This window comes from Mya arenaria, chromosome 17, assembly GCF_026914265.1.
Source record: "Mya arenaria isolate MELC-2E11 chromosome 17, ASM2691426v1".
NCBI classification, from domain to species: Eukaryota; Metazoa; Mollusca; class Bivalvia; order Myida; family Myidae; genus Mya; species Mya arenaria.
In genome coordinates, this window is record NC_069138.1 from 14,645,628 (window position 1) to 14,661,023 (window position 15,396).

Consider the following 15,396-nt stretch of genomic DNA (forward strand, 5'->3'; position numbering starts at 1 on the left):
CAACAATGTTTCCAAAAGGTAGGGTTAAGGTCATTTAAAGGTCAACAAGCGAAACATACTCGAAAATTTTAGTATACATAATATGTTTTCTTTTTATTTAGCTTTATGCATCTTTATATTGGTGTTTAAAGGTAAAACAAAACAGCCCATTGTATAATCTTTGGTTTCAGCAAAATTGGGCACTAGAATGATGTCGGTTACTATGGTTACCAACAAAGCACAAAACATTGGCCAGGTTTGCTGATTCAATGACTTATGTTTTGCATATCTTATATCTGTTTTATTTAATGAAATATGTTTTTTTTATTAAAAATATATCAGTTCTATGAACATATAGCTTTTGTGAGGCCAACTTTTAAAGTTGAAAATGACTCAGCACGGGACAAGTTCTGTATAACTTGGGCATTTCGCTCAAACATCTCACAAAAGATGAGAGCTCTCTACACAGACACTAGTGGAGATGGTGAAGATGAGTTCACATCTACAAGGGCCGACTTCCAGCGATCACGGGTAGATCTTGATAAAAGCCATGTTCAAGCGCTGCTTCAATACCTCGACATACGGGACGTGTTTTGTTGCAAAGGACTAGACTTACTGACAGAAGTAGACATTGAAACCGATAATGCTGATAATAACCTGGTGTTACCAGTAAGGGAGTGCTCAAAGTTAGTCTCAATTGCAACAAAAGATGTAGCCACTACCGAAATAACCAAGGACCTAGTTGAAGCAAGGGATCAAGGTGCAGCACGTTTACTACAAAATGCTCACGAGAGACTAGTTTCAAAGAAAAAACAATTCTTTGACCCAATGAAAAAAATGAAATTGAAAACCTTTGCCACGCTTTACCAAGTGCCAGTGAAAGCAAAGCAGACCACACAGATAATAAAAGCTGACAGAAGATTGATGCAACGACTCTTCAACGCGGCTAATGCTGGCAGAACTGTCGAAATAGCATCTGTATTAAAACATGAGTTGTCTCCAGTACCACTGTCACTTGCAAAAGTTGGCGGAATTATGAACCCAACAGCCAAATCTGATCTGCTTGCGGTCCTTACTACAGATAGTGCAGTCTTTGTCCAGGAAGAGCTTCCAGTGGCTACTTTGAAAACAGCTATAGTGATTGATGGACATGCAATGATTCAGGCATTAGGTAAACCAGATGGCTGTGTTACATTTGGAGAGTATGCAGACGTGTTTGTGCAGTGTGTACTGAGGTATTTTAACACAACTACACACAGAATAGACGTGGCATTCGACAGATATATCGGAAAATCATCAATAAAGGCAAGTGCTAGGAGCAAGCAATCCGGCAACCGACGCCCAATTCGTAGAATGATTACTGGTCCAGATGTACCACTGCCGCAGTCATGGGATACCTTCCTAGCAATGGATGAGAACAAAGCAGATATTGCGAGGTTTCTTTCCGAGAATTTGGCAACAAGGGCAGACTCGTTACCGAGAGATCAAGAGCTTGTAACAGGAGGAGGTTACCAAAATGTACTCAAAGCTACATCCAACAGACGTGAAGTACCACAACTGTCATCGAACCAGGAAGAGGCAGACACGAGGATCATTATACATGCCTTAGATGCTGTAAGAGAAGGTTATGAGAGAATAGTGGTCAAATGTCAAGATACAGATGTACTGCTCCTACTGATATACCATCTTGGGTATCTAAACATCGAAATATGGATGATGGCTGGGACTTCAAAGAAAACCAAACTATACCCCGTGCATAGTATCGCTCAGAAAATACCCAGAGATGTGCACCTTAACATTTTGGGATTTCATGCGTTGACTGGATGCGACACAACTTCGGCCTTTAGTGGCATTAGTAAGAAGACCTGTTGGAAGACTTATGTTACTTGTCCTGACCTACTTTCGGATGTTGGAAGAGACAGAAAGTCAGATAAGGCAGAGAAGTTTGTATGCTTGCTTTATGGGACCAATGAAACCTCTGTTGATAATGCAAGGCATTCGCTATTTGTTAAAGCTAAGAAAACGCTTGAAATGCTCCCACCAACAACTGATGCTCTTGAATTGCACATTGCAAGAGCAAATTATCAAGCAGCAATTTGGATCACAGCTGATGTACCAATTGTTGATACAGAGATCAGGCCTGTAGATACTAAGGCATGGCAAGATGGTCCTGATGGATTAGAAGTTGTCTGGAAACGATTACCAACAGTACCTGATGCTTGTATTGAACTGACAAGTTGTGGGTGTAAAACCAAGTGCAAATCTATCCGCTGCAAATGCTTTAAAGCGTCATTGAAATGTACACCAGCATGTGGGTGTGATGGCATCAATTGCGCTAATCCAATTGACACTTGAGTCTATTAACTATGCACCTTTAAGTAAGAAGTTGGAAAACTCTGCATATGCATTTGAATTTACACATGTCCTACACATAGGCAATTGTAGTCAACGCCTATTGACAGCATTGTAGGGAATGAATCAACTGCTCTTGACAAGCAAATGCTCAATTTCCAACAGTGATTGCAATGCAATTAAACAAGGAAATTATATTTTGCCTTGATTTTTATCAAGTTTTCCTAGTGGATACTCTTTACATAGATTGTGGGCAATACATTAACTGTTCATACTATCCTCGGCAAGCTATGTTTAGATTTACCAACAAGGAAATCATCTGATAAAGAATAATGAGTGTGGATGAGTATTGAACTAATGGCCGCATCTCAGTAAAGATGCATTAATATGCTAACAGTAATATCTAATAGGTATTTCTTCCAAATAAGTACTGTAAAGTGCCATTATATTTGAGACTACATGTATTGACAACATTGTATGATATGAAGCATTTGCTAGTTGCGAGCAAACGCTTCATTTCTTAGAATGATTTAATTACAGTAAACAAGAAATGAAGTTTCAGTTGCCTAACTGTTAGTATTTTTATTAGAGTTTTTCATCACAGATAGGTCTAAGCATAGCTTGATGAGTAAATGGTTAAACACTAAACATTTCCTCGACGAGCTATGTTCAGACTTACCAACAATGAAAGTATCTGATGAAAAAAGGGAATGTTAGTGGCTACATGTTTAATCCTATGCCGCGTCATATCAGACGCATTAAGATTGTACCAGTAATATGTTATAGAGCTTTCTCACACAGAAGCGCCGTCTATTAATGTCTCAACATTGGATAACATTGAAAACATTGTAGGACATAAATGATTGCTCGAGCAAACGCTCTATATCCTTAAATGGTTTCAATAAATAAGAAAACAAATCATTTGTAATGCCAATATATTCATAGTTTTCATTTGAGTTTAACTTGTGGATCATTCTTACAAAAGCCTTCGTAGAAAATTGTAAAATGTTAACATGTTCATTTTAACACAATCAAGATTTGCCGATAAGGAAAGTGTCTGATGAAAAATATGTTAACATAGACCTGTTTTAAGTGTATTGAAATCATTTCAGCAAATACAGATTTTGCTCGAAACAATTAAGCAAACGATTCATCTTCTACTGTGATTTTAACAGTCATTACAAATGTGGCGATAAGGGCATTTCTGTGTAGAAAAATCATTAATAACACACTAAACATTGTTAACTTAGTTTGGTTAACAGTGCAAAACATAATAGTTATGACTGCTAGTGTTTTATGTATGTCTTTGCATTAATACATGCATACTTTAATAAATGACTTAAATTTACTTATTATTGCACTTGAATGACCTTTGACCTATTTAATTGTTATTGATCAATGTACAAATACTGGTTATTAATACACATTATAAACATAAACCATATTTAATAGAAAACAACATCTGAATTTTTAATTGTATAACATTTGGATTTTTCAAGATGTTGGTGTCAAGTTACCCCACCCACTTTAAGCAGTAATTGTGCATGTAAACGATACATCAAAATATTAAAAAGTATATGTTTTCTGATAGAGGAATATCTCATCCTTATTTTGGTAAAGTCTGGCTATATAAATAACATAAATAACGAAGATATTGCCAAACTAGTGTCCATAAATTATTATTTTCTTAAAAAAAAACCCCTTTTTTCGGACATTCTCATTAATATTCATAAGTATACAAATAAGGTATATAAAATTTAGTAAGTGGTAAATGAAGGCCAAATCCTAAGCTCCATTTTGATACCATGTGGGTTATTGTAAACCTAAAATTGACAAAGATATGGTGTTTTTTCAATTACCATGTATATAAAGTGCACTCAGTTGACCTTTGACCTAATTCTGAGCATATAGGGCAAAATCTCGAGTGGCATGGGGCAGTTTCAGATTGCTAACATATCAAAGTTAAGATATAGCACGCATGCCACATTCTACTCTCCGATGCCATGGCTCGTCACATTTTCCTCTGATGGACTCCCGACTATACTGTCCGATCACTCCAGTTTAGATTCACAAAATGATGAAGGCAGCTCTAATGAAAATGGCCCCGATCACTGTGACGCCAATTATGACAAGTACATTGGCCTACTCCAATCAATTGCCGAGTCCGTCAAAAATCTGCACCATAGCCTTGAAAGCCATATACAAATGACGGATATAAATTTTGGCCAGATCCAGGATGAGATCCAAAGTGTGAAAAAGCAGATTATTTGTGAAAACAAGCACAACGTGTTACAAATTGATGATGTAAATACCACAGCAAATGACATTAGACAAAATGTAGTCAAAAACAGCCTAACTAAAAGACTGCAACAAATAACAGACTTGATTAAAACTATGCCGGTCAAAAATCTCTCTACTGCCGGAAAACCAACTTCACCTAACACAGTTCCAACAGAGCGACCAGCTCAGAGTTCAATTACTAAAATACCGGAAAGGACAAAGACTCTATTAATAGGTAGCTCAATTGTGAAAGGGATACAGCCCCCTGGTTTATCTACAAACGTAGAACTCGTCAAGATCAGCGGCGCGAAAATTAGGGACGTGGCTCAGAGGCTGAATGAAATTGACACACGTCACTATAACGACGTCATCATACACGTTGGCGGAAATGACGTCAGTGACGGAAAACAGCCCGACGCGTCTTACCGCGAAATTTTGAACGTCACACAGAAACTACAGGAGCAGCGTTGTAAAGTCCACCTCTGTACCGTCTGTCCACGCAGAGACGCCGACGTTTCGGAGTTTAACAGCAGGGTGCGACAAGTAAGCCGGGAAACAGGAGCCGATCTCATCGACTGCTACCAGGCGTTCGTCTACGGAAACGGAGATACAGTGATACCATACTTTACCCGCGACGGAATTCATCTCACTGAGCAGGGATCGAGAACACTAGTTGCGACTGTAAACAGTCGAGTTCATATTATTCGTGATAGAGACGGTAACCAGAAGACACACAGAACACAGAGACACTTTAACACACCTCCAACGCAGACGTGGGGCACGTTTCCCAGACAATCTAGGAAAAACTTTCATTTCAGAATGGTAAAAAATGGAAGATATTCCCAATAGGATAAGCATGACAGACACTCTATTGATTTAACTCGTTCTTGCAATAGATATCATCATTTAGCTAATATATGCCAGGAATGTAATGAGGTAATATGTTCATGCAGTTTTTTTAGGCAAGTTATGTGTGTTGACCAAATTGAAACGTGTAAAAACATCGAAAGTATACATTCTGAGTTAACATACGACGTCTGGCAAAATGAGAATAGATCTAGCACAAATTGTATCGAAAATAATGTTGCGTTATACGGTCACGTCAACTCGCTAGGAACCGATATTAAATCTGATAAAATTATTACCGATACCGATAACAACGTAAGCACCATAATAAGCCAAAAATGCTGTCAACTAAATTGCACGAGTGTGTTGGGCGGTAGTCATAATTCGCAGTGTATTAATACAAATATGGAAACAAATGGAAACACATATACTCCAGCAGCCTCTTCTCAAGGTGACACTGTGTTCATGTTTGATAAGAAGGGTGTTCGGTGTGCACACTTAAACGTATGTCATTTGCTTCCGAAACTTGAGGAAATTAAATACCACCTTTGTCAATCGTATTCGCCAAATATATTAGGTTTATGTGAAACTTTTTTACACGCAGATATCAATGACAATATGCTGCAAGTTAAGAATTACACGTTTGAAAGGAAAGACCGAGAACATAAAAAGGGAGGGGGTATTCTTGTTTACGTGAACAATAATATACAGTACCGTAGACGTCTAGATCTCGAGGTAAATGACATTGAATCGATTTGGCTTGAAATTAATGGTCTATATTGCAAATCGTTCTTAATCAATTTCATTTATCGACCTCCGAACTCCCAACAAAAATGGATTGACTTATATGATAAGCAGTTAGAAATAGCTGATAGTTCTAATATTGGGTTTCATTTAATTGGAGATTTTAATATCAATTATTCGCCGGAAAGTGGCAAATATAACAACACTAAATGGGCAGATCTTACCACGAAGTATGGCTTGGAACAATTAATCAAATCACCAACAAGAATTTCAAAAAATAACTCTACTATAATAGATCATTTATATACGAATATGAGTAATCATGTAACTGAATGGTGTGTGTCTCACTTATCACTAAGTGACCACTTTCCCGTTTGTTTCACACATTCTATTACAGACAAATTACCAAAATTGGCCCCTAATAGCCATACAGTTATACAATATAGATCTTTTAAGAAATTTGAAAAAGAAGCTTTTCAGGCAGAATTGATGTTTTCAGGACTGGATGAAATAGACTCATTGTCAAATTCCAATGATGCACTGAAAAGATTTTATGAAATTCTAAATGGCATTTTATCTAAACATGCCCCAGTCAAAGATAAACGTGTGAAACGCGAGAATCAGCCTGATTGGTTTACTGAGGAAATTATATCTATAATAAATCACAGGGATAAATGCCGAAAAACTGGCAACATAGACCAGTATAAAATACTTAGAAATAAAGTAACTTCTATGATAAAGAAAAGTAAAAAGAATTTTTTCAACAATGCAATAAAAGACAATAAAAATCCGACATATTTATGGAAAAATCTAAAAGATATTTCACATTTGAATCAATCAACTGTGACAGCATTACCTCATAAAATGACATTTAATGAATTTCCGGTTGAAGATCCGTCAAATATTGTAAACGAATTAAACAGTCATTTTGTAAGCATTTCAAACATTATAAATAAAACAAAGTTTTTGAATACAAATTTTAGAAACTTAAAACATATTCTAGATACAAAACTAGGTACAAATAGGTTTGAGATTAAACATATTACCCCTTATGAAGTCCATACTATTATTGATAAATTAAATGTTGGAAAGGCCACAGGCATAGATGGAGTAGGCCCCAAAATTTTGAAGCAATGTGGTGATACTATTACACCTTGTATAGCATCAATTATCAACAGTAGTATAGCGCATGGAGTTTTCCCTGATAAACTGAAAGAAGCACGAGTAATACCAATTTTCAAGTCGGGCAACAAAGAGGACCCCAATAATTACCGCCCCATTTCAATACTCCCAACTATATCAACAATCTTTGAAAGACATATAGCGACACAGGTACAGTTGTACTTTGAGAAAACCGATGTCATACACAAAACACAATCTGGATTTAGAAAACACCATTCATGTAACACTGCTCTAATAAGACTTATAGATACTTGGCTTAAAGATGTTGACAGTGGTAAACTAGTTGGTGCGATATTTTTGGATTTGAGAAAAGCTTTCGATTTAGTTGATCATGAAATTCTTCTTTATAAATTGAAACTGTATCATTTTTCTGAAATAGCATTGAATTTGTTTAAATCATATCTTGAAAATAGAAACCAAATTGTAAAGATTGGCAAAATTAAATCGCAAAAACTCACTGTTACATCTGGGGTACCCCAGGGTTCCATACTGGGACCCTTGCTTTTTATTTTATACATAAATGATATTGCAGTTATGCATCCAACATTAAATATAGATCTATATGCAGATGACTCAACACTTTATGAATCTGGATATCAGTTGACGGATATTCAAAATAAATTACAACATCATTTAAATTATGTTAATAAGTGGTGTCAACTAAATAATATGTCATTGCATCCTTCCAAGACTAAATGCATGTTAATAGGGTCTGCAAATAAATTAAAAAACACTGGGAATCTTGAACTTTGTATTAATGATGTTCAAATAGTTAATGTTGTTGTGCAAAAGTTATTAGGGTTGTATATAGATAATACACTAAACTGGCATGTGCAAATCGATTATGTTTGTAAAAATCTGAATAAGAAAATTGCACTTCTAAAAAATATAATATATTTCCTCACACCTGATACAAAACGAATGTTTTACAATGCATATATTCTGCCAAATTTTGATTACGGCTGCTTGGTCTGGGGCAAGGGAACCAATTCATATGTGAATAAAATAAATAACTTACAAAAACGAATTGCAAAAATCATACTTGGTAAATCTAAACGAGATTCATCAACAAATCTATTTAAAGAACTAAAATGGCTAAACTTCTCGGATAGATGTAAATACCACGCAGCAGTATTAGTTTACAAGACGTTGAATAGCATGGCTCCATCATATATGTCAGAATTAGTAACAGTTTCAGACAATAATGTATATATGCTAAGATCAATGGCACACAAAGATATTGTTTTACAAACTAGACCTCGTACTAATTATATGAAAGCATCGTTTACATATTACAGCAGAATTGTTTGGAATAATATACCTTTGGAAATACGAGAATCAAAAAACTTTAATACGTATAAAATAAAGGTCAAACAGTACCTCATAGGAAACTTGTGATTATACAAATTGTGATGTTTTATTCATAATTATATTTAACTGAGAGTATCTGTCTAATATTGATTCAACATCATCATCATGTCATCATATGCATCATTATCGTCAGCATCAACAGCATACTTATAATCATCATCATCATCGTCATCGTTGTTAGCATCGTCTTCATGTTTGTCTTATGATTATTTGCCATATTTTCATTCTGTTTCAGAGGGCCATATCGAAAATAAGATTCTGTAGTTTTGTACATGATCTTAATATGTCACCTTCTTAAAATAAAGATATTATTATTATTATTATTATTATTATTATATAATACAACACTTAACAGATATGAAGAGCGCTAATAGAAAGCATGGATTATACAGCAATGATTTGTTTACCCCTTCCACAAGTAGGAGGGGTTTGGGGTGAGAAAAAGACTATGTTGCATTGTCCATCCAGCATGTTTATGTCAGCTCAATATATATTTAACACCCAAACTTTGGTAGTGTTGAGAATCCATGTTTAAACTTGGTCGGGTGAAGGTCAAAGTTTTAGCTTTACACATAATCATTATGGCTGTCCGTATCTTGTTCAAAATCATTCATCCAAGAAATGATTTATATGGAACTTAAATCACATGTTCTACTTATTAATGTGATGTGTAGAACGCATTTTGGAACACCTACAGGTCAAATTAAAGATTAGGATTGGAGTATTTAATTTGTGTCCAATCTGTATAATTATATCCTAAATGCATCCAAAATTTAATAATATAAATTTAGCATATGTCACATGTTTTCCTTCCAATGGCAGCATGCTGAACAATGTTGGAAGCTCGCAGGATCTAGGTCTAGGTCACAAAGGCAATGGCAGCATGCTGAACAATGTTGGAAGCTCGCAGGATCTAGGTCTAGGTCACAAAGGCAATGGCAGCATGCTGAACAATGTTGGAAGCTCGCAGGATCTAGGTCTAGGTCACAAAGGCAATGGCAGCATGCTGAACAATGTTGGAAGCTCGCAGGATCTAGGTCTAGGTCACAAAGGCAATGGCAGCATGCTGAACAATGTTGGAAGCTCGCAGGATCTAGGTCTAGGTCACAAAGGGCAAACGTTAGACCATGCATTTGGTGTCCGCTACAAGTTTACTTCATCCATTAAAACACCTTCCTTCAACTTTGGGCACTCATCATGGTGACAGCAATTTACCTACTGAGTTAGGCCATGATTTAATGTCTGTTTTATCTTACATAATTATAATAAGAATACTGATGCAACCATTGTCACATATTAAACTAAAGAAAGCGAAAAACAGAACCTATGTTGAAAGCGAATGCTACTCTGTAGGTTATTTACAAGGTTATATGAAGAACTATTGTGTAGGTTATATATGAAGTTATATTGAGAGCTATTCTGTAGGTGATATCAAGTTAATATAGAGTGCATTTCAGAATACAATCGGCAATACGCCCATGCGTACACAATCAATAAAATACGGTTATGTATATAACATAGTCAATGATCATTCAATCTTCAAATCATACAATTACAATTGGTTTAACAATCACAGTTCCGTACAACAACATAAACACATCGAGAGGAATAATTACACATTATCCGTAATAACTATAGTAGTTATTTCTCAACTCGAAAGCTTTGAATACAAACATCGCTAATTTTCTATTTACAATAGTATTTTGAGAGGTGAATAATTCTATAGATATGATGTATGGTTAAACCAAGGAGTTTGTGATTTGGCTTTATTTTTGAATGTTTTTAAGCAAAGAGTTACTGATATATTTAATTATTTAAACAATTTTGGAGTTCAGAATTTACAGAGTCTATCAGAGCTATGTGCTTTTTGCAGATTTCATAACAGCGTATTCAAAGAATGTTAATATTGATAAGTATAGAATTGCATTGTCAAGATTAGGGATGTCTGCACACAGATTACAGGTTGAGGTGGGTAGTTGGCATAAACCAGCTGCTATACCTTATTCGGAAAGAAAATGTCATTTATGTGATCTACTGGAAGATAAGTATCATTTTGTTTTTGAATATACATTGTATACTGATGTAAGAAAACCTTACATAGATAAATATTATCATGCAAGACCTATATAATTTAATACAAGCCTCTGTAATAATCCTCTTAACATATATATCCATGATCTATTATTTGGATTTCTATCAACTTCTAAATACATTTTATCATATGCAATTCTGACATATTTTATGATTTGCATATTTACTATTTTGAGCAAATTTCTAATCACATTTACAGAACGTTTACTAAACAATGAATTCCTACCTAGTTCACCATAAACAAAATTATTTTGAGTTTGTTTTCTTACTGCTAAAATTTATTTACAAAAATTTAAATGTACTCTTTCTATTTGCTGACCATTAAAAAGAACCCACACTTCAGAGCCGTAACTTAAAATTGGATATATAAGTTTATCAAAAATATCTAATCTATGTTTCACAGACAACGTCGGACATTAAACATGGCGGCCGCCTAAACCTAACGTGGCAAAAAGTAAACTTTCAACTTCAAATTAAAAAGCATTATAAGCATACAAGAGTCTTAACAACCTTGCAATGGATCAAGCAATATATACAGGGAAGAATTTACCCTTAAGCGACGGTTACCTCCACCCTACACCGAAAAAACGGACCAGAGAAGAGACGACCTCCACGTCGACGGGTGGGGTAAGGACGCCACCACCTCAACCTAGAGGCCCAAACTCTAGCCCGAGCCATCCAATATATTCAGATATTTATCCGTCCCTGACCAAAAATAACACTCCTGTGGACTTTGAGATTTTAAAGCAACTCCCAAGGATGAAAATCTGAATGTCATACTTGAAAACATTGTGTCGTTGAATTTGGGACACTGCAGAATAAACAATGTAAAGCACGCCTGTACATACAATCTCGCTTCACTTGATATTGTTGTACTTACAATTTGTGCACTAAAAATGAGATCGTCTAATAAAGGAATATTTTATAATAGCTTTAAGCAAACGATTACACTGGAGAAATATTTAACTATCAATCCACTTAATCATGCTTTAAATTTATACAAACTTAGATCATGTAACTTTAAATTTCCAGTTGAAACTTTAGCATGGCAAGGAATAGAATACGCGCACAGGCGGTGTCCGCTCTGTCAGTCAGACATTGGCGACAGCTACCATTACATATTAACGTGCAAAAATTTCCAGGATCAAAGAAAAATCTTCATTTCACGATATTCAAATATGATCCTTTAAGCACCTTCCAATACAATGTTGCATTATTATATTTTAGCATAATCTAGTTTACATGTTTGTGACTTGTCATATACAAATTTCTTTTTTCTAACACCATTCTTACAATCTCTCCTTGCATGCACCATATCTATTTTTGTAACATCACAAGGGTTATTTCTATAATAATTAAAACATTTATAGTAATTTCTCATTGAATCAAAACAGTCACTATCAAAATATTCCGCATCTTGGCAAACATTTTCTGTTCTGCTATCAGTTTTATTACAAATGTTCCTTTTGAATAGATAAATAAATATAGAGCGCTATTCTGTAGGTGCTATACGAGGATTCATGGAGAGCTATTCTGTAGGTTATATGGATAGATATTCTGTATGTGATACACGGGGTTATATTGAGAGATATTCTGTAGGTGATATACGATGTTATATAGAGAGCTATTTTGAAGGTGTTATACGAGTTTATACGAAGAGCTATACTGTAGGTTATATATGAGGTTATATGGAGAGCTATTCTGTAGGTTATGTACAATAATATACTGAGAGCTATTTAGTTGGATATCATAAAAGGTTATACAGAGAGCAGTTTTGTAGATGATTTACGAGGTTATACGGAAAGCTATTTTGTTGGTGATATATGAGGTTATATGGAGAGCTACTTTGTAGATTATACACGATATTATATGGAGAGCTATTCTGTAGGGTATTTACGTGGTTATATGGAGAGGAATTTTGCAGGTGTTTTAAGAGGTAATACGGAGAGCGTTGATATATAAGGTTACATAGAGAGCTATTCTGTAGGCGTTATACGAGGTTATATAGAGTGCTTCCATGTAGGTGATATACGAGGTTACATAGAGAGCTATTCTGTAGGCAATTGAAGAGAATATATATACAGCTATTGTGTAGGTTATATACGTGTACGAGGTTATATGGAGAGCTACTCTGTATGTGATATACGAGGCTATATGGAGAGCTGCTCTGTAGGTTATATACGTGTACGAGGTTATAAAGAGAGCTTCTCTGTAGGTGATATACGAGGTTTTATGGAGAGCTACTCTGTAGGTGATATACGAGGTTTTATGGAGAGCTACTCTGTAGGTTATATACGAGGTTATATGGAGAGCTACTCTGTAGGTTATATACGTGTACGAGGTTATAAAGAGAGCTTCTCTGTAGGTGATATACGAGGTTTTATGGAGAGCTACTCTGTAGGTGATATACGAGGTTATATGGAGAGCTACTCTGTATGTGATATACGAGGCTATATGGAGAGCTGCTCTGTAGGTTATATACGTGTACGAGGTTATAAAGAGAGCTTCTCTGTAGGTGATATACGAGGTTTTATGGAGAGCTACTCTGTAGGTGATATACGAGGTTTTATGGAGAGCTACTCTGTAGGTTATATACGAGGTTATATGGAGAGCTACTCTGTAGGTTATATACAAGGTTATATTGAAAGCTTCTTTGTAGGTTATACATGAGGTTATATGAAGAGCTTCTCTGTGGGTGATATACGAGGTTATATGGAGAGCTACTCTGTAGAGATATGAAGAGCTTCACTGTAGGTGATATACGAGGTAATTTGGAGAGCTATTTTGTAGATGATATACGCGGGTATATGGAGAGCTACTCTGTAGGTGATATATGTGTACTAGGTTACATGGAGATCTACTCCGTAGGTAATATACATGAACGAGGTAATATGGAGAGCTACTCTGTATGTGATATACGAGGTAATATGGAGAGCTACTCTGTAGGTAATATACGAGGTTATATGGAGAGCTATTCTGTATGTGATATACGAGGTTATATGGAGAGCTACTCTGTAGGTGATATACGAGGTTTTTATGGAGAGCTACTCTGTAGGTGATATACGAGGTTATATGGAGAGCTACGCTTTAGGTGATATACGAGGTTATATGGAGAGCTATTTTGTAGGTTATATACGAGGTTATATGGAGAACTACTATATAGGTTATATACGAGGTTATATGGAGAGCTATTCTGTAGGTGATATACGAGGTTATATGGAGAGCTGCTCTGTAGGTGATATACGAGGTTATATGGAGAGCTACTCTGTAGTGATATGGAGAGCTTCTCCGTAGGTGATATACGAGGTTATATGGAGAGCTACTCTGTAGGTTATATACGTGTACGAGGTTATATGGAGAGCTATTATGTAGGTGATATATGGGGTTATATGGAGAGCTACTATGTAAGTTATATACGAGGTTATATGGAGAGCTACTCTGTAGGTGATATACGAGGTTATATGGAGAGCTACTCTTAAGGTCACATAGTAGGATGTATGAAAAGAGCTATTTTTTCACAACAATGACACTCTAGAAAGAGTTGTTTGTAGTGCGCTGACCCATCCTGCAGTATGGATCGGTATGTTGGTACTTAATTGTTATTGCTAGTAACAGCAAACAAGAATTAACAGCGCGTTGCTACGATTTCAATTTCTACTGCAAGGTTGTGAACATTCGGAGCTCCTCGGCCATTTTATTGAAAACAACCTCGGATGTATTTGGACGGTTTACATACTCAAAAAGTGGTACGTTTAAGTCCGCTGCAAGTAGATCGCGTAGTAATTTTATTTAGCAGTTAAACTTTGTGACTTAACTCTTGGAATTCTTAATTATGTTTGCAATAATTCAATTCAATGGCAATCAACTTAAACTTAGATCAATAAATACAACTCTAAAACACTACATTTAATTAATGATATAATTCAAAATTTTACGAACTACTTCAACTGATGTACCTGCATACATCCGAGGTTGTTTTTGAAAAAAATGGCCGAGGAGTTCCGAATGGGTTGTGAAATATTTCGATGAGTCGGTCGATCTTCTACAGCCCAATTGTCTTTAAGATGACCTAATTAACAGTGACTATATTGTTAAACTGACTAAGGACCTTTGTGACTCTCCCAGGTGTAATGGCATTATATTACCACGGAGATAAGGCTATACCGGCCAAATAAAGAAGGCCGTCTACCGGTGCTGTCATGTACACACACGTGTGTCTCAGATCAAACGTTCCAGCTATTTGTTATATTGATGTTGCACATGTAGGAACTTTCCTAAATATGTAACCAGTTCCCTAAACTACTAATGCTGATGGACTGACCAGTGCCATTCTTAAATCGTCTTCGAGAGTTATTAAAGGGCAAACCGGGACGAAAGCGGGCATTATACTATATCAGAGATATAAATGTTAAAACTCTCATATAATAGTTTTTTTTAATTATAGATGTGTTTTTTTTTTGTTAGAAAAAGCTCGTTAATAGCCCACACTACACGTTTCAGAATGATAATTTCTTTAGCACTAAGTTATTAACGAAAGTTCCACTTTTATCT

The 15,396-nt window shown here is 35.7% G+C and overlaps 1 protein-coding gene across 1 annotated transcript; it reads left to right on the forward strand.

The window, feature by feature from the left end:
* The first annotated feature begins 12,963 nt into the window (after window positions 1-12,963).
* Window positions 12,964-14,139, forward strand: LOC128223211 (prisilkin-39-like). Its single transcript, XM_052932502.1, has 2 exons — window positions 12,964-13,464; window positions 13,864-14,139. Exons 1-2 carry the CDS (start codon window positions 12,964-12,966, stop codon window positions 14,137-14,139), a joined length of 777 nt encoding a protein of 258 aa, XP_052788462.1.
* Window positions 14,140-15,396: the final 1,257 nt, after the last annotated feature.

What these genes read in the sequence shown, in the direction of transcription:
- LOC128223211 (XM_052932502.1), top strand. Translation starts at nt 12,964, where the DNA reads ATGGAGAGCTACTCTGTATGTGATATACGAGGCTATATGGAGAGCTGC. An exon ending in GTTATATGGAGAGCTACTCT is followed by an intron (nt 13,465 to 13,863) that starts GTAGGTTATATA and finishes GCTACTCTGTAG; the next exon opens with GTGATATACGAGGTTTTTAT.